At 33.2% G+C, this 17,457-nt stretch overlaps 2 protein-coding genes across 4 annotated transcripts; both read left to right on the forward strand.

Moving 5' to 3' along the window:
* Positions 1 to 205: 205 nt before the first annotated feature.
* Positions 206 to 3,633, forward strand: LOC123924883 (probable envelope ADP,ATP carrier protein, chloroplastic). 2 transcript variants are annotated; one of them, XM_045977864.1, is made up of 10 exons: positions 206 to 652; positions 753 to 809; positions 1,562 to 1,624; positions 1,709 to 1,765; positions 1,847 to 1,930; positions 2,096 to 2,164; positions 2,241 to 2,353; positions 2,449 to 2,618; positions 2,815 to 2,893; positions 3,199 to 3,633. In XM_045977864.1, exons 1-10 carry the CDS (start codon positions 314 to 316, stop codon positions 3,305 to 3,307), a joined length of 1,140 nt encoding a protein of 379 aa, XP_045833820.1. In that variant the 5' UTR covers positions 206 to 313; the 3' UTR covers positions 3,308 to 3,633. The 2 variants fall into 2 exon arrangements, with proteins under 2 accessions (XP_045833820.1, XP_045833819.1); XM_045977863.1 differs by having other exon boundaries at positions 226 to 652; positions 3,187 to 3,633.
* A 4,088-nt stretch (positions 3,634 to 7,721) lies between these two features.
* Positions 7,722 to 13,450, forward strand: LOC123924884 (receptor like protein 21-like). 2 transcript variants are annotated; one of them, XM_045977865.1, is made up of 7 exons: positions 7,722 to 8,369; positions 8,728 to 8,874; positions 9,024 to 9,170; positions 9,750 to 9,896; positions 9,986 to 10,060; positions 10,587 to 10,655; positions 11,146 to 13,450. In XM_045977865.1, the coding sequence occupies exons 1-7, from the start codon at positions 7,976 to 7,978 to the stop codon at positions 13,245 to 13,247; spliced, it is 3,081 nt and encodes a 1,026-aa protein (XP_045833821.1). In that variant the 5' UTR covers positions 7,722 to 7,975; the 3' UTR covers positions 13,248 to 13,450. The 2 variants fall into 2 exon arrangements, with proteins under 2 accessions (XP_045833821.1, XP_045833822.1); XM_045977866.1 differs by lacking the exon at positions 10,587 to 10,655 and having other exon boundaries at positions 7,725 to 8,369.
* Positions 13,451 to 17,457: the final 4,007 nt, after the last annotated feature.

Raw genomic sequence — 17,457 nt, forward strand, 5'->3', positions numbered from 1 at the left:
TCAGTACGGGACAAAAATTTAAGGTCCAATTTGCCCAAAAAATTTAAACTTATATCAAGTGGTTCTAGGTCATTTCTGATCACAGTTGCGAGAAATCAAACTGTAATTTCTCATAACTAACGTCAATCATCACTAATCCTACATCCGTGTTCTAGATACACATCGACCACATTTCCGAGATGTAAATCTACAAAACACTTGTTAATATTACAATTAATTAACGTGTTGGATTGGATTAGAGAGAAGTGGTGGCATTGAACAAAAAAGTGTAACTATTTTCTCAGATCGTTGTCTCTAACTTATCCTGATCACAATGACAGACACAAAGCACAAAACCGTCGTCACGTGGCGCAATATCCCCAACCTCAACTCCACCTCCCATGGCGTCGTTTCATCTAACCACCTCTTCAACGACGCCGTTTTCACTTTCACCGACGCAAACACCATTCGAACCAAATTCGCCACCATCTCCACATCACAAACTAAACCGAACAACGAATTCACTCCGACGCCGGCTCAGCTTCTAAATCACCCGCTCGCTGTTGTCGCACTTGTTCCCAAAGATGCTGCATTGTTTCTCGCCGGAGCTGTTGCCGGAGCTGCTGCTAAGACCGTCACTGCTCCACTCGATCGAATCAAGCTTCTCATGCAGGTTCGTTTTCGCTTTCCACTTGATAGCGTTGTTCTTTTCGCCGTTTTGAGAGGTTTGGTTGTAATTTTGATGTTTATGAAACGACATTGCGTTTTTGCAGACTCATGGAGTGCGAATTGGACAAGAAAGTGCGAAGAAGACAATTGGTTTTGTTGAGGTACTATTTAATCTCTCACATTCTATGAAGCAAGGACACTCCTTCCTTTGATTAGGCGTGTCCCGATTCTCAATGTGACACCGATTTATTTATGATTACACTCAACTATGTTATTTTCTCAACTTATTATCAGAGCATGTTCTACCGAGGGAATTATTCCCTTCTAAAACTGAAAAATCAGTTTCTGTGAATAGATCCCAAACAGTCCCCTCTTTCTAGACCCACATCTGTTTATATCTCGACTGTACAATAGTAACTCCAATTTAGCTGTCTACTAGTGTACAAATTTAGTACTTCTCTCTTGGAACCACACATCCAGTGATGGTGTCTTTTAGAATATTAAACACTCTCGAGACTATGAAATTTATTGAGTCAATTATTATATGATGGATGAACTTGCCACATGCCCTTATGATCTCTTCAACTTGCTAAAATATTCCTAGTGAGCCTTAGCCAGATCCTTTTATACCCTCAACTTGATGAAATACAGCTCTGTTAAAACATTTTTGAAAAAAGTTAACAGAGGAACAACACTCAACACTGCTTTACAAAAACATTCTTGTAGATGTGACTTCTTTCAAAATGAAAAAGGTAAATATATTAATGAGTCATATATCTCATATATAACACTATATTATATAAAAAACTAGAAGATGGGAATCGTCGATATGACTTTCACATGTTTTATTTTTTAAACTTATGATAACATTACCTGTAAATTTCATTGGAGCTTACGTTGACAAGATTTGCAGGCAATAACAATGATAGGGAAGGAAGAAGGTATTAGAGGTTACTGGAAGGGTAACCTACCGCAGGTTTGCATCACTAAGTATTTCTGCATGTATATGTCCTTATAATGTCGAATAGTCTTTTTTATTTGTTTTGGTCTTTCTTTCCAGGTTATTAGGGTTATACCTTATAGTGCCGTCCAGCTCTTTGCTTATGAACTTTATAAGGTTAACTACTAACTATCTTTCACGAATTACTTATACCACACATCGCATATTCAGTTCTAAGTTTTACTTTCAAATTTATAGAAAATATTCAAGGGAAAAAACAATGAGCTATCTGTTGTGGGAAGACTTGCAGCAGGTGCTTTTGCAGGCATGACATCAACTTTTGTAAGTAATATTTCATTATGAGACCTGTCCTTGTTTGGTTTACAGTTGAAAGGTTTAGTGGTTGTATTAACTATTAACACTTTGAGTAATTTTTTTTTGTAACATGACTTTTTATATTTTCTCATATATTGATGTCAATATGTCCTACTTTGTTTATATATGTAGATAACTTACCCTTTAGATGTCCTGAGATTACGATTAGCTGTTGAACCTGGGTGCCGAACAATGACAGAGGTAAATGATTAGCTTGTTAATTTAAGATTTTTCTTAGATCTTCGTGTTTTAATAAACCAAATTGTGGCTTTTCTAGGTCGCCTTGAGCATGGTAAAAGAGGAAGGTTTTGCATCTTTCTACTATGGCCTTGGACCTTCTCTTATTGGAATAGCTCCATATATTGCAGTTAACTTTTGTGTTTTTGACTTGTGAGTTCATTAGCAATCTCTTTATCTTTGTAAGTACATTGGAGTTTGGGTGTTGACATTGAAATTAAAACATCCTAACCTTTTATGGGTAATAGACTAAAGAAGTCCTTGCCAGAGAAATATCAGAAGAGAACCGAAACATCTCTAGTCACCGCCGTGCTTTCAGCATCTCTTGCCACACTTACCTGCTATCCTCTGGATACAGTACGAAGACAGATGCAACTCAAGGGTACCCCTTATAAGACAGTATTAGACGCCATTTCAGGTTCGTTAGGATTGCTCAGCTTTTCTTTTTAGCATCATCATTTCTTGTGCAAGCATTATAGTTGAACAATCTCAATTAGTAACAAATGTATCAGATTAACTCCCTTCATATGTAAGCACACTGATGGAGAATATTTGATGCTTAAATGCTTCAATGTTCTTGTACAACTGCCATATTAATATTTTGGTTGATGCAGGTATTGTGGCTCAAGATGGAGTTATTGGCTTGTACCGGGGATTTGTGCCCAATGCTTTAAAAAACCTTCCAAACAGCAGGTATTTGTGATACTTTATTTCTAATCGATTTCAGTTTAAATTCCAATTTTGTTGATAGTTGATACATAAGTAACATCTTGCGACGTTCAGTAAATTTGCTGAAAAATAAGTAGATAAAGTCCTGTTTGAAACTGGTTTTTTTTGTATAAGATTGATATACCAAACTACTAAGAACACAAAATTATGATATATTTAGCTAATAATGGTAATTTATTTTACTACGTAGTAGATTTTGTTTTGTTATTTGTTCTCTAAAAGAAGAGATTGTGATTAATTACCTGACCTATTCCTAGATATTTTTGCAGCATCAGGCTTACTACATATGATATTGTCAAACGACTTATTGCAGCTAGTGAGAAAGAGTTTCAAACAATTGCCGACGAAAACCGCAACAAACTAAAGAAACACCCATAGTCAATGATGGTGAACTTGGGATTTATATTGATTTAGCCATTTTTTCATGCTGAAATTGCTTGCAGATTAAATGCTGCAATAAATTATCCATCATTTCCTGAAGAGGGCTGCTAGCACTGATATATCTCAGAAAGGGGCTGTAAATTTTGTAGGACACAACTTTATTCTTTTCCTGAATGTATGCTGTAACTTATTTATTAGATAAATTTAACTTAGAACTGATAGGTAAAAAGTTGTACTAAAAATGCTAACTTAATGGAATAGAAATATAATAAATTATGTAACCAAAAAAAAAAATATAATAAATTACAAGGCACAAGACTTGATTGCTGTATTACTAAATTACAATATATAGTTTTTTAGATTAACTATTATTTACAACAGAGAAATGAGTGTCTCCGGAACACTCTTTATGCATTTCAATTCGGAAGTAAAATTTAGCTGCTTAGAAGCGCCTCTCAATTCTCAAATATATCATTTGAAAATCTCGAAAATATATCTCATTTTATCAATTGTATGTAATATGCAATTAATATTCGAATTCTGATATTCTTACTTAAAAAATTACTTTTTTTACCCCAACATTTATTCTTCCACCCCTACAAATCAAACGTTTTCCCGATTTTACCCTTTATCATTTCTCTTCACCCATCCCACAAAGAATTACATACCGGAAGAGATTGGAAATAATTTCTGGTTTCCTCCCATTCCCTTATGTTTCACCCTCTCTCACACCCTTCCATTACTCTCTCCCTCTACCAGTTCCTCCTCCAAACCCTTCAGTGATTTGGTTTCTTCCTCGGGAAATAGTACTCGACAATGGGTTGTTCAAATTCAGTAAAAAACAAATGAGTATTCCTTATTCACTTAAAGGTTGTTTCTTTGCAAAAATTTAGTGATGATTCTCACGCGGTGGTTTTAAAATAAACCATTTTAGTGTTTTGGTCAAAAGGGTGTACTTGGATTCATGATGATTTGGATAATTTACAAATTATCATGGTATGTGGTTTGAGTTGTTCTTGGACAAAATTATATATTCTTCATGATGATTTTTAATTTCATGAAATTTGTTGTTGCAGTGAATGTTAATAATCAATTGAAATCATATAATATATCTTAAACGTTATTCAATTTTTTCTACATGGGTTTTATATTCACACTTTGGTTAACGGTGGCTAAATATCCATGGGTTTCAGGTCACTTAATTCAAGGAATCTGCAGTTTAATATTCAAAGGGAGTTCTCTGAATTGAAAATTGGTAGTGAAATTCTGCAATTCAAAACGAGGCTATGGTTTAATCTTCCTCGTTGTCATGAACTCCAATTCAAACCTCTATCTTGTTTTCGTTTTCTATATATCGATCCAATATGAAAAAGAAGCATAAGTAGTGGGTGTGATGTTTAAGGTTTGTGATGTGAGGGAGGCTTCTCTTCAGATCTAGAAATCCAGATTTTGCTTCTCTTCAAAGTTTTCCGCTAGCAATTTCCATGGATTTTGTTACATACCAGATCTCTTTTTTTTTTTAATTATTACGGTTTGGAATTTTGACCACTAAAAAACAAAAAAAAAGTTGTAGGGGTGAAGTCAAATGATAAAAAGGATAAAATTGGGAAAATTAATTATTTGTAGGGGTAAAGTTCTAATTGTTGGGGTAGAAAAAAAAAATTTCTCTTACTTATTCATTTTAAAAAATCTAATTTTATACAAAAAATATAGGTTTAAATGCAGTTTTGCTCTTCCTATTTTGATTAAATCGGAATTTTACCCGCCGTTTTAAAACGTGGACTTTTACCCCCTGTTTTATAATTTTTTGGATTTTGCCCCCCCTAAAATTCTGCTTTCGAGTCACAACTTCAAAGCTTCGCACACAACTTAATTTGGATCAATAATTCACCAAACGAATATCGAAAAGACCGTAATCGAGTTATCTTTCCATAGAATCAAACCCTACTAAATTTGGAGTTACAAAAAGAGATTAATTACCGTTTTAGTGAATGTATGTCCCCCAAAATTCTGCACAAAATCTGCTTTCGAGTCACAACTTCAAAGCTTCGCACACAACTCAATTTGGATCAATATTTCACCAAATGGATACCGAAATGATCATAATCGAGTTAGCTTTCCACAGAATCAAACCCCACTAAATTTGAAGTTACAAAGAAAGATTAATTACCGTTTTAGTGAAGGTCTGTCCAATTACTAATTTTGCAGAAAACTACTTATGACCTTCAAATTCAACATCGTCTACCAAACACATCGTAACTTCAAATTTGACGAAATTTAAATGAAAACAAGGGTAATTTCGTTAGCTTTCCGGACATGTAAATACTATTGAAAAATGAGCTACAGGGTGAGAGACATGACAAAAATATCAGTAGTAGTTCCATACAAGAATTGATTTGGACAGACCTTCACTAAAATGATAATTAATCTCTCTCTGTAACTCCAAATTTAGTGGAGTTTGATTATGTGGAAAACTAACTCGATTGCGGTCATTTCGGTATACGTTTGGTGAATTATTGATCCAAATTGATTTGTATGCGACGCTTTGAAGTCGTGACTCGAAAGCAGAATTTTAGGGGGGCAAAATCCAAAAAATTATAAAACGGGGGGTAAAAGTTCGTGATTTAAAACAAGGGAGGTAAAATTCCGATTTAATCAAAACAGAGGGTAAAACTGCATTTAAGCCAAAAATATATTATAAAATTGTCCTTTATTCGAAAATGGTATTTAGAAAGAAAAAAAACATTAATGATCTGTTATTAATTAATATTATAAAGTGATTTGTAGAGATTGTTTTGCTAAAATCTTTCATCATCTCTAGTCAACTTCGAGTCTTTCTTGTGCTTCTAGGATGTTTCTTGCACTAGAAAAAGGTTCATCTTTAAAGAAGGTGATTATTGGAATTTGACTAAATACTGAAACACGGTATACATATATTTGTCGAAGATGAAGTGGGGTATTGCTTGTAAAAGATGGTAGTCAAAAACATGATTATGCTTATTGAAAGCAACAACTAAAGCCGCTTGATCTAATATGAGGGAATTGAGTAGTACGCTATAAATTTTGGATTCGATCATTAGCTCATTGTAAAAAAAAAAAAAACAACAACTAAACTACTAATGTCCACATAAGTTTGATCTACTCTGCTGCGAAATGCTTGCATAATTTCTCTCCTCTATGAACTTAAAATAGACACTCACCATCGATTCCCACTAGTGCCAATTTCGGTAGGCTAAGTCCATACAGAGCAAAAAAAACTCTGGCTTTAAATGGGCCCCCCACAAGTAGGCGGTGAGATTGGTCCCCTTGGATTAGTCGGTCATAAGCCAGATACGAAGTTTTCAAAAAAAAAAAAATAGACACTCAGCAGAAATGTAAACCAACACAAAAAAAAAATTTAACGTGGAAATTTTCTCAATGAGTTAAATTATGTTGAGAAAATTTCCACGGAAAGAATAGCAGAATGAAGGAAAAACCACATAACATGTAGGCGTGGGCGGATCAACTTGGTGGCATGGTGTGGCTTTAGCTACACCAGATTATATTGAGACTGAGTATAGTTTTTCGACTAATTTAAAAGTATCGGAAACTCATGATTAAAAAAGAAAAGAAAAAAGAAGTATCGGAAACTCAACATGAAAGTGAGTCACAACCTAGAATTCTACCCAACTTGACCAGGAACATGATTATGAGTTGTTGAAAATGGATTCAGGAACTAAGCCTCCAAATTTCAAGCTATCATCTTGACACCGGCTTCATAATTATGTTAGAAATGTTTGATGTGATCCAAAAGATGCAAAATTAAAAGGACTTTTAGATCTTCGTGCAAAACGTCTGAAAACAAATAAGTGCAACATATTTTATATGGTTTTATTAGCTTCTGAAGTTGCTTTAGTCTTATCGATAGAATTTACGTGGTTTTTGATTTTGAAACATTTAAATATTTTTATTTTTTAGGAAGACCAGTAATTGCATTACTACCATTATTATTAATAATTTGGAACATTATGATTTAAGAAGACTAATGATTGCATTATTGTCATTACTTTATTTGTCCTCGTAAATATTTTTATCTTCATGTCGTATCATTAGTAATCTCATATATTGTTTATTGTTTAACTGAATTAGGATGAAAAAAAATTTAGAACAATCAGAAGTAATTTTTGCTCATTTATATAGACTATTTTCTTTGTAAATGTAGTTGCCACTGGATTTTAACTTTTTAATAACTAAAAATATTAACCGGATTGATAATTTATGTCTGATAATAATAATAATAATAATAATAATAATAATAATAATAATAATAATAATAATAATAATAATAATAATAATAATAATAATAATAATGGAAATACGAATTAGGTGAATCTCACTATATATTTCAATTTGTAGATACAATTCTCAGAATTGCCAAACATTTCAAAATGTTTCTGACACACTTTGAAGTTAAGCAACAATGAAGAAAATAGAGAAACCCATGTGTTTCTCATGGTTTGGAACGTGTCCCACATAGTCAACTCCAAGTCTTTCTTGTGCTTCCATGAAATTTCTTGCAGTACAAAAGTGTCATTTTTTAGTACTATATATAATAAGGTGATTATAGGAATATTCAGCATAAAACTATAGAAAGTAACACAATATATATCCATAGATTTGTCAAAAATGAAGTTGGGATTGATAATTAGTTCCTTTTTTTATTTTGTGATGATAATAATGTTAATGCAAAATGAAGATGGATCATGTAACGGATGTTTAGAGAATGAGAGAATAGGCCTTCTAGAGATCAAACACTACTTCTTGTCACATAAAGGAGCAGATCTTTACAATGATTTGGGTTCATGGGTTGATGATAGAGGTAGCAATTGTTGTACTTGGAATAGAGTCAAGTGCTCTAACACCTCTTCTGGACACATAACTGAACTATCCTTCGATAGGTTACTATACTATTCATCAGATCCTATGATAATGATGAATGTTTCTCTGTTTCGTCCATTTGAAGAATTACGCCTCCTCGATTTGTCCTGGAACGAAATTATAGGCTGGATGGGCAATGAAGGTACTACCTTAATTTGTGTTTATATATAAGATTTCTTTATCAAATTCATACTTGTTTGCGTTAAATATGTTAACAATTTGAATTATATTTTCAAAATTATAATACTTTATCAATGAGTACAAGTTTAAGTTTTATAAAAGAGACCGCTAGTTATTCCACAACATGAAAAGTTGATGTTCAAATCTCAATTATAAGATTGAGTGATTATTTTTTAGCTAAATTGTTCATTAACTTATTTTTTGTAATTTTACTTTGGTCTCATACCTATTGTTTTGTTCTTATAAATTTCAATGACAAAATTCCTATTAAAAATGCTCTAAATGTAAGCTTATGATAATTTACTCCGCTTATTTTGAAGATTTTGCTAAATTACAAAGGTTGGAGACCTTAGACCTTTCATGCAACAGTCTAAATAATACAAGCATATTGTCAAGTTTGAATGGATTAACTGCTCTCAAAACTTTGAACCTCGGTGGTAATTCACTCGATAGCTTATCCGCTCAAGGTATGTTCAGTTTCATATAATTTATTTATTTTTTTGACGCAAATGAAACTTATTTATTAGGAGGAAAGAAATTGGAAAAAACATTCGATTTTTTTTTTTGGGAAAAAAAGTTTCCAATTGTCATATCTTACCATCGGCTTCTTTTGAAGGTTTTCCTGGACTACAAAAGTTGGAGACCTTAGACCTTTCATACAACAGTCTAAATAATACAAGCATATTGTCAAGTTTGAATGGATTAACTACTCTAAAAACTTTGATCCTCCGTCGTAATTTAATTGATAGCTTCTCCGCACAAGGTATGTTCAGTTTCATATAATTTATTTATTATATGAGTCAGGATCCGTTGACACCAACTAGTTTGACACCAAATGTTACACCTCTCAATAACGTTTTAACCGATATAAATTTTATAAAATCCACCGTTGGATTGAAAGTTTACATCATATAGATCATTTGTGTAAAATTTCAGACAAATCCAAAATCATTTGATATGCTATTGAGACACATAAAGATTAACGGTTTTTGTATTTTTTTAAATGCCGTTAATCTTTATGTGTCTCAATAGCATATCAAATGATTTTGGATTTGTCTGAAATTTTACACAAATGATCTATATGATGTAAACTTTCAATCCAACGGTGGATTTTATAAAATTTATATCGGTTAAAACGTTATTGAGAGGTGTAACATTTGGTGTCAAACTAGTTGGTGTCAACGGATCCTGACTCTTATTATATATGTGATGAATATATGTTTGCTAGTAGATGAAACTTTTTAATTATAAGGTAGGAGAGAAATTGGAACAAAAAGTGAATACAATTAACACAGCTTGTTTGCACATTTAAACTACACTTATCATTCTGTCTTTGTTGAAGGATTTTCAAAAACAAAGGAATTGGAGATCTTAGACCTTTCATTCAATCAGCTAAACTGCAGCATCATAACAAGTTTGCATGGATTCACGGCATTAAGGAGTTTGACGCTGTATTATAACAACTTGGATTGTTCTCTCTCTGCATTAGGCACGCATCTTCAATTCTTAAAACATTTATAATATGTGATGTTTTTAATTTCATTTTTTTGAAAATTATATTATATGTCCTTGCAACAGATTTCACCAAATTTAGTCAGCTGGAATTATTGGACTTGGCCGGTAATAACCTTACTGGTTCTCTACATGTTGAAGGTACTTTTACTATTACGTTGTTTCAACTATTACAAATCCAGAAACTAAATTTTTTATCACTATTTATGGCAAAATAGTTAAAAGGAAATTTTCTTTTCCGTCTGAGAAATTTAGGCTTTACTTGGGAATCATATATAGATAAATACATAGAGAGAGAGAGAGAGAGAGAGAGATAGAGAGACCAACACCACACAAAACTCAAATGGTTATAACACAAAATAGGTTGCACCTTCCACTCATAACTTTCTTAATTCCTGTTGTTTAGCTAATAAGATCATATGTTAGAGACAAAGGTACCATACAAACAATAACAAAGACATCAATCAAGCCACAAATATTCCAAAAGTAATACTTTGATGAGTGACACCATGTTGAGAATTATATCTCTGACTATGTGTATTTATATACCTTTTATGCTGCAGATGTTTAGAATTTGAGAAACTTGAAAATGTTTGTGTAAGGCATAATTACATGAAAAGTATATATCTGACTATGTATTTATATACTTTTTTCTTGTATGCTGCAGATGTTCAGAATTTGAGAAACTTCAAATCTTTAAGTTTAAGCTATAACCACATGAATGAGTCAGTTGAAGGTATTACTATTACTCCTACCTATACCAAGGACACACATAAAAAATTGGTTTGAATTGACATATTTTCTTTCATCTAGCCTCCATTGTATGGCATGCTCTCATAATCACTTCAACGAATATTAGGGATGGATTACAATTAAGATAAGAGTTTTACCATCATGTGTAAATTTGTACTCCCTCTGGTCACATTTATAAGTAAAAAAACCAATTTAAATTTTAGTCACTATTATAAGCAAAAGTTAACTACTTTTAAACTAATTAATAGTACTATACATAATATACTCTTATTCATACTATTTTAAAACCTTACTAAAAAAAATTACTATTTAAAAAAAAAAGTATTTAGGTCATTGACATCATTATCAATAATATTTATGTTTCTTATTATTTTCTCCTATTCATTCACCTAAATAGCACAAATTCAACGATAAGTTTCACAAGATGGATTTAAAATGCAAACTATAAACTTGAGACATATTGATTTTGACAGGACTATGCCAATTGAAGGATTTGCAAGAGCTAGATATCAGCCATAACATGTTCAGTGGTCAACTTCCTGAGTGTTTAAGCAATTTAACAAACCTTAGAGCTCTTAATGTTGACAGTAATTTCTTCCGTGGTCGTTTTCCATCCTTCACTACCAATCTCACATCCCTGGCATACTTATCACTCTGTGAAAATTACATGAATGAATCATTTTCATTGAACACTTTGGCTAATCACACCAATCTTGAGGCTCTACATATTTCATCATACAACATTGGAGCACACATTGAAACTGAAAATACAAAGTGGTTTCCTAAATTTCAATTGAAGTCACTCATTCTTAGAAATTGCAACCTAAACATGGACAAAGGAAGTGTCATTCCTACTTTTCTTTCATATCAATATAATTTGATACAGATGGACCTCTCTAGAAACAAACTAGTTGGCTCATTCCCAAGTTGGTTGATACGTAATCATCACATAGAATTTTTGAATATATCAAACAACAATTTAAGTGGTTTTCTTCCAAGAGATATTGGTAGATTCCTTCCTAATGTAACATATTTGGACATTTCACGGAATAGCTTTGAAGGAAATATACCATCATCAATTGGTAAAATGAAAGAACTTTGGTACTTGGACTTCTCACATAATAATTTCTCTGGTGAGTTACCTAAACAACTGGCCACAGATTGCAATAACTTAGAATTCTTGTTTCTCTCTAACAACTTTCTAAGTGGGAATATCCCTAAATTTCGTAATTCAGTGAATATGGAAGTGTTGTTTCTCGATAATAACAACTTTAGTGGTACACTTGAAGATGTATTGGGAAGCATTAATACAAGATTAAGAGTGTTATCCATATCCAATAATTCAATCTCAGGCACAATTCCAAGTTCGATTGGGATGTTTTCTGATATGTATATCCTTCTTTTGGCTGAAAATCGATTAGAAGGTGAGATCCCTATTGAGATGTCCAACATGACAAATCTTGAAATTATGGATCTTTCTCAAAACAAGTTAATTGGATCAATACCATATTTCAGTAATACAAAATCTCTAAGATTCTTGTATTTAGGAAAGAATAAACTCTCTGGATCCATACCATTTGATTTGATTGGAAGCTCACAGCTGGAACTTCTAGACTTGACGGACAACAAATTTTCAGGTAAAATTCCAAACTTGATGGGTAATCTCTCAGAGTTACGTGTTCTTTTACTAGGAGGGAACAAATTGGAAGGAGGTATTCCAACTCAATTGTGTCTGTTAAAAAATATCAACATAATGGACTTATCACGGAACAAGCTCAATTCTTCTATACCATCTTGCTTCCAAAATATGCCATTTGGACAATATGATGTTGATGGTTATCATCCTATTTTTGAAATCATGGTGGGTGGCATGTCATTTTCTCGTTATTGGTTCAATTCAAGTCTGGAGTCTTTTTTTCCTGATCTAGAGCATGTCAACTTGCTACATTTGGAAGCAGAGTTCAGAACAAAACACATCAATTACAATTACAAAGGTAAAGTTGTAGAGAACATGACTGGATTGGATTTATCATGCAACAATCTAACAGGTATCATCCCTTCTCAAATTGGAAACTTGCAAAAACTCATTGCCTTGAACCTATCTCATAATTACTTGTCAGGCCCTATTCCTATCACTTTTTCCAATCTTACTCAGATAGAGAGTCTTGATTTATCCTACAATAAATTGAGTGGTAAGATACCTTATGAATTAACCCGGTTGAACTCTTTATCAACCTTCAATGTGTCATACAACAACCTTTCCGGAACACCGCCTAGTACAAGACAGTTTGCAACCTTTGATGAAGAAAGCTACAGAGGTAATCCCGGTCTTTGTGGACCACTCCTTAACCGGAAGTGTGAAGTTATTGCTTCTTCACAATCCAATGACAGTGGAGAAAAGGAAACCAAAATTGACATGACATCATTTTATTGGAGTTTCACAGCATCTTATATTACAATATTGTTGGCCACCATAACAGTGTTGTGCATCAATCCACATTGGCGCATGGTCTGGTTTTATTTCATTAGTAAGGTTATACGTAGATGTTTTCCATCTTTTCCAATATTGTATTGAAGAATGTCCATAGTACCTGTTGAAACATTGGATATTGTAATGTATCTTTAGCTTTAATTTCGACAGTTTGATCAATGTTGAAACATTGGATATTCAGTTCCTTTTGTCAACTTTATGTTCATCCTCCTTGTGTTTGTGTGATGTACTTGTTAGAGTTGTTTGAAGCTATCGTTATATATTATTGTAGTTTTTCTTCTTCTTTATATTAATGCTGACATAATTATATTGTTTGAGCTTTTTGAATTGAAATAATACTATTGTAGATTTGTAGCAAAACAAACACAAAACAGAACAGAACCTATGGACCATGCATGATGAAAACAGAGCATAGCAAAAAAGGAACACAGCAGAAGCATAAATAAATAGATCCATTCTTGACAGGTTATGCTTTGCAAGGCTTGAAACGGTGGCGCGGTCACCGCGGTGATAGAATGAAACATATTTCATCTAATTATAAAGCACTTTTTGGAAAGAGAATTTGTGACTAAATATAATTTGATTAGTGCAAAGGATGAGTTAAAAAAGATATGTTGTTTTGAATTTCTTGAAGGTAAAATGCTAGAGAACATGAATGGATTAAATCTATTATGCAATAAATATGACATGTATCATCTCTTCTCAAATTTGAGGTCTGCAACAAATTCAGGTTTATTCATATAATTACTTGTCAGGTTTATTCCAATCAGTTCTTTCAATCTTAGATAAAGGGTCTTGACTCTTAAATTATATCTTACAATAACTTGACTGGTGAGATGAGATACCTTCACAACTAACTCAGTTGAACTTTTTATCGGACTTATGTGTCTCTTATATCACATCACACGCCTCCTTAATTATATCTAGAGAATGATTCTCTTCTACAACTGAAAAATCAGTTTATTGTGAATAGATCAACGTCTACTTGTCTCCCAACTGGACCGTGGTGTACACATTTAGTACTTCTGTTTTGGAACTTAACATCCAATGGTGCCTTTATTGAGTCAATTATTATCCAAAAGATGAACAATTGCCATATATATGCTCTTATGAATTCTTCAACTTGCTGAAATATTCCTAGTGAGCCTTAGCCAAATCCTTTTATACCCTCAACATACTGAAGTACAACTCTGAGCTCTTACAAAACATTTCTGTTAACAGAAGAACAACTCTGATTCACAAAAATTATTTAACTCGTAATCTTGTAGACGCGACTTCTTGGAAGACATAAAAAGTTAAATATATTAATCAGTCATATATCTCCCTTAAACATGTGATAACATTACCCGTAAACTTGTTAGTTAGTGGTTGGTTAGTTAGTTACTTGCTTTACAAGTTAACCACCTTGTGTTTTTCAAAATCTATAAGTAGTGTTAGATCATGATTGTATCAATAACTTTCACTCTCTTAATCAATAGAAAACTCCATTTTTCTCTCGTTTTCTTCATCTTTCTCAAATTACAAAGCGTTTGTGTGTGTGTGTGTGTGCTCATAGGCTCGGTTTGCGCCTATTGCTTGCTTGTCCCAACAAATATCAGTGATAGGGAAGGAAGTAAGAAGGCATTAGAGGTTACTGGATTGTAACCTACCACAGGTTTAGGGTTATACCTTACAGTGACATCCAACTCTTTGCTTAAGAAATTTACTTATACCACACTTTGCATGATCAGGTCAAACTTATACTTTCGAATTTACAGAAAATATTCAAGGGAAAAAATGATGAGCTCTTTGTTGAGGAAAACTACAGAGGTAATCCCGGTCTTTGTGGACCATTCCTTAACTGGTATTGCTTCTTCACAATCCAATGATAGTGGAGAAAAGGAAACCTCGATGTAACTATAAGTATTAACACTTTGTGTAATATTTTTTTGTAAAGTGACTTTATCTATTTTTCTTGTACCTTGATGTCAATGTAACTTACTTTGTTTATATCTCTGAAGATAACTTACTCTTTAGATGTCTTGAGATTACGAGTAGCTGTTGAACTTGGATGTCGAACAACGACATAGGTATATGATTAGTGATAACTCCCGTTATTACACATTAAAAGTGACCAAATTCAAGGTAGTTAGGAGGAATTGGAGCGTTTTACTCTTAAGAAATGAAGAAAATGCATGAAAAGTGAGATTACTTGCAAAGGAAGAAAGAAGGATAATTTTGGACGATTTACTGAAAATTTCGCCCCAAGCTAAAGAAGTTGTGCCTATAGGGCGAAAAACTGAAGCTCTGCAGCCTTGATTAACTGGAATTTTCGCTTGGGGCGAATGATGTTTAGCCTGGGGCGAATTGTTGTGTGTTGCTGCCTACGTGAGTAACTGGAAATTTCGCCTGGGGTGAAATTGGCTGCACCTTGGGTGAAAGAACGATATACTGGATGGGTGTAGAGAAGAAGCTCGTGGTTTCACCTGGGGTGAAACATGAAGCGCCTAGTGCACTTGTACCAAAAACTTCCTAGTGCCACTTCCTAAGTAAAACTTTCAATTGTACCAAAAAAAACTTTCTGTTGGGTTTTTGTATGTTGGCTACATTTTGCAAAAACATCTTTTAGTTAAGTGTTGAGACATATGTGCATACATCATGTGTTGAGACAGATGTAAGTACACATTGGAACAACACCTGCGTGATCTGACTGCGCGCCAGCTAGCGTTATTGTTTGATATTCAATCTTTTGAAAATTTGCTGGAAGAATTATTTCGTGGTGACTTATACAACAAGACGCACGTGGTGTATTAGTTTCTGAAGGCAATCGAACCCTAGTTCAATTTTCTAAAGGAATAATAACTTTAGAAAATATATTTATGTGTTTCAAAAATATAACTATGGATTTCGAAAATATGTCTGCTTCTGCCGCAATTCCAGAAAACCTAATTTTGTCTTGGAGCCCAAGCTATTCTACTACTATAAATACAAAGACAAGCATATGGTTTCAAGTATCTAAAACCGTGTTCTTACAAAGCGTGTGTCTTAGGGTTTTAGAGTGTTAATTGTGAGCCTTTCTTGTATCTCATTGATGCAAGCTTAGGACCTGTGTTTTATTGAGTTGTAATTGTGAACTTCTCCTAAGCTTTGAAGTACGGAGTTAGTTCTAGAGTTGTGTGTGATTTGCTCGTAAGCTTTTAAGCAAGAGTGAATCGTAGTTTCATAGGAGAGTGTCTGTTGACACCAAAATTATAATATTGGTAATATTCATTTCGACTTGGTGTTATAATTTGAATAGAAGAAAAACTCATTTCGATTAGGCATGGAACGTGATTTGTCGAAGTTAGCCATATTAAGTAGAATTCGACTAAACTATTTTGCTGTCGAAGGCTTCATTTTCAACAAGAAGTGACATATGTTTTAAGACATCGGAAGAAGTCATTCAAAGAGTCGAATATTGACATGGTTCTTCGATCAAGCAAACAACTCCTACGAAGAAGTTATCGGAAGTTATTCAAAGGGACATGTGTCAATCTTAGATATAGGAAGTTATTAAATATAAGACACTTGTCAAAATCTAAGATGTAGGAAGTTATTTTCTATTTTCTATAAATAGTTGTAATTTCTATGTACAAAGGGTTGGATCTCATTTTCTAAAAACTCTGCAATGCCCACGCCACGGAGCAAACGGGTTCAAGGAGTGCATAGAAATGGATTCCAACCACCCTTTACATTTCATGCAATTTAATATATTGCTTTGTTCTTGCTTTCTTTTTCTTTTTCTTTTGCAATTATGCATTCATTTTCATCTTCTTTATTTTTCTTTCTTTTCAATACTCACTTGAGTATTTTTTCTATTATGTTGTCGTGAGATAACTTGTTATTAAAAGTTGTTGGATGCGATTCTAACACTAAAAAGAACAATGATTTTGTTCTTAAAGACGCATGAATTACATCATAAATCCCGAGACTTGAACAAACACTTCAAAAAAAGGATTCTTATCGGATCCTGCAGTTAGAAGGACTTTTATCCAGGTCTTAAAGTAACAATGGATAATTATGTTTACGTTACCAAAAATCGGTGTAAACAGTGTCTCCACCATTGGTTCTCATTGAGTTGATAACAACGTTGTCTGTGTTGTTAGAGAGAATTGGGACGGGGTCTCATATCTAGGAGTTCCTAGGTAGAAGTTGCATTGGGTAGGGATTAAGTGAGGAGTTGTAAACGAGTGAGTTTAGCTCTGAATTAATACTATTGATAGTACAAATTCAAAATCATTTGATATACTATTGCGACACATAAAGATTAACGGCA

Source organism: Trifolium pratense, linkage group LG4 (genome assembly GCF_020283565.1).
Source record: "Trifolium pratense cultivar HEN17-A07 linkage group LG4, ARS_RC_1.1, whole genome shotgun sequence".
Classification (NCBI taxonomy): domain Eukaryota; kingdom Viridiplantae; phylum Streptophyta; class Magnoliopsida; order Fabales; family Fabaceae; genus Trifolium; species Trifolium pratense.

What these genes read in the sequence shown, in the direction of transcription:
- LOC123924884 (XM_045977865.1), top strand. Translation starts at nt 7,976, where the DNA reads ATGAAGTTGGGATTGATAATTAGTTCCTTTTTTTATTTTGTGATGATA. An exon ending in AGGCTGGATGGGCAATGAAG is followed by an intron (nt 8,370 to 8,727) that starts GTACTACCTTAA and finishes CTTATTTTGAAG; the next exon opens with ATTTTGCTAAATTACAAAGG. An exon ending in TGATAGCTTCTCCGCACAAG is followed by an intron (nt 9,171 to 9,749) that starts GTATGTTCAGTT and finishes TCTTTGTTGAAG; the next exon opens with GATTTTCAAAAACAAAGGAA.
- LOC123924883 (XM_045977863.1), top strand. Translation starts at nt 314, where the DNA reads ATGACAGACACAAAGCACAAAACCGTCGTCACGTGGCGCAATATCCCC. An exon ending in GGAAGGGTAACCTACCGCAG is followed by an intron (nt 1,625 to 1,708) that starts GTTTGCATCACT and finishes CTTTCTTTCCAG; the next exon opens with GTTATTAGGGTTATACCTTA. An exon ending in AAAAACCTTCCAAACAGCAG is followed by an intron (nt 2,894 to 3,186) that starts GTATTTGTGATA and finishes ACCTATTCCTAG; the next exon opens with ATATTTTTGCAGCATCAGGC.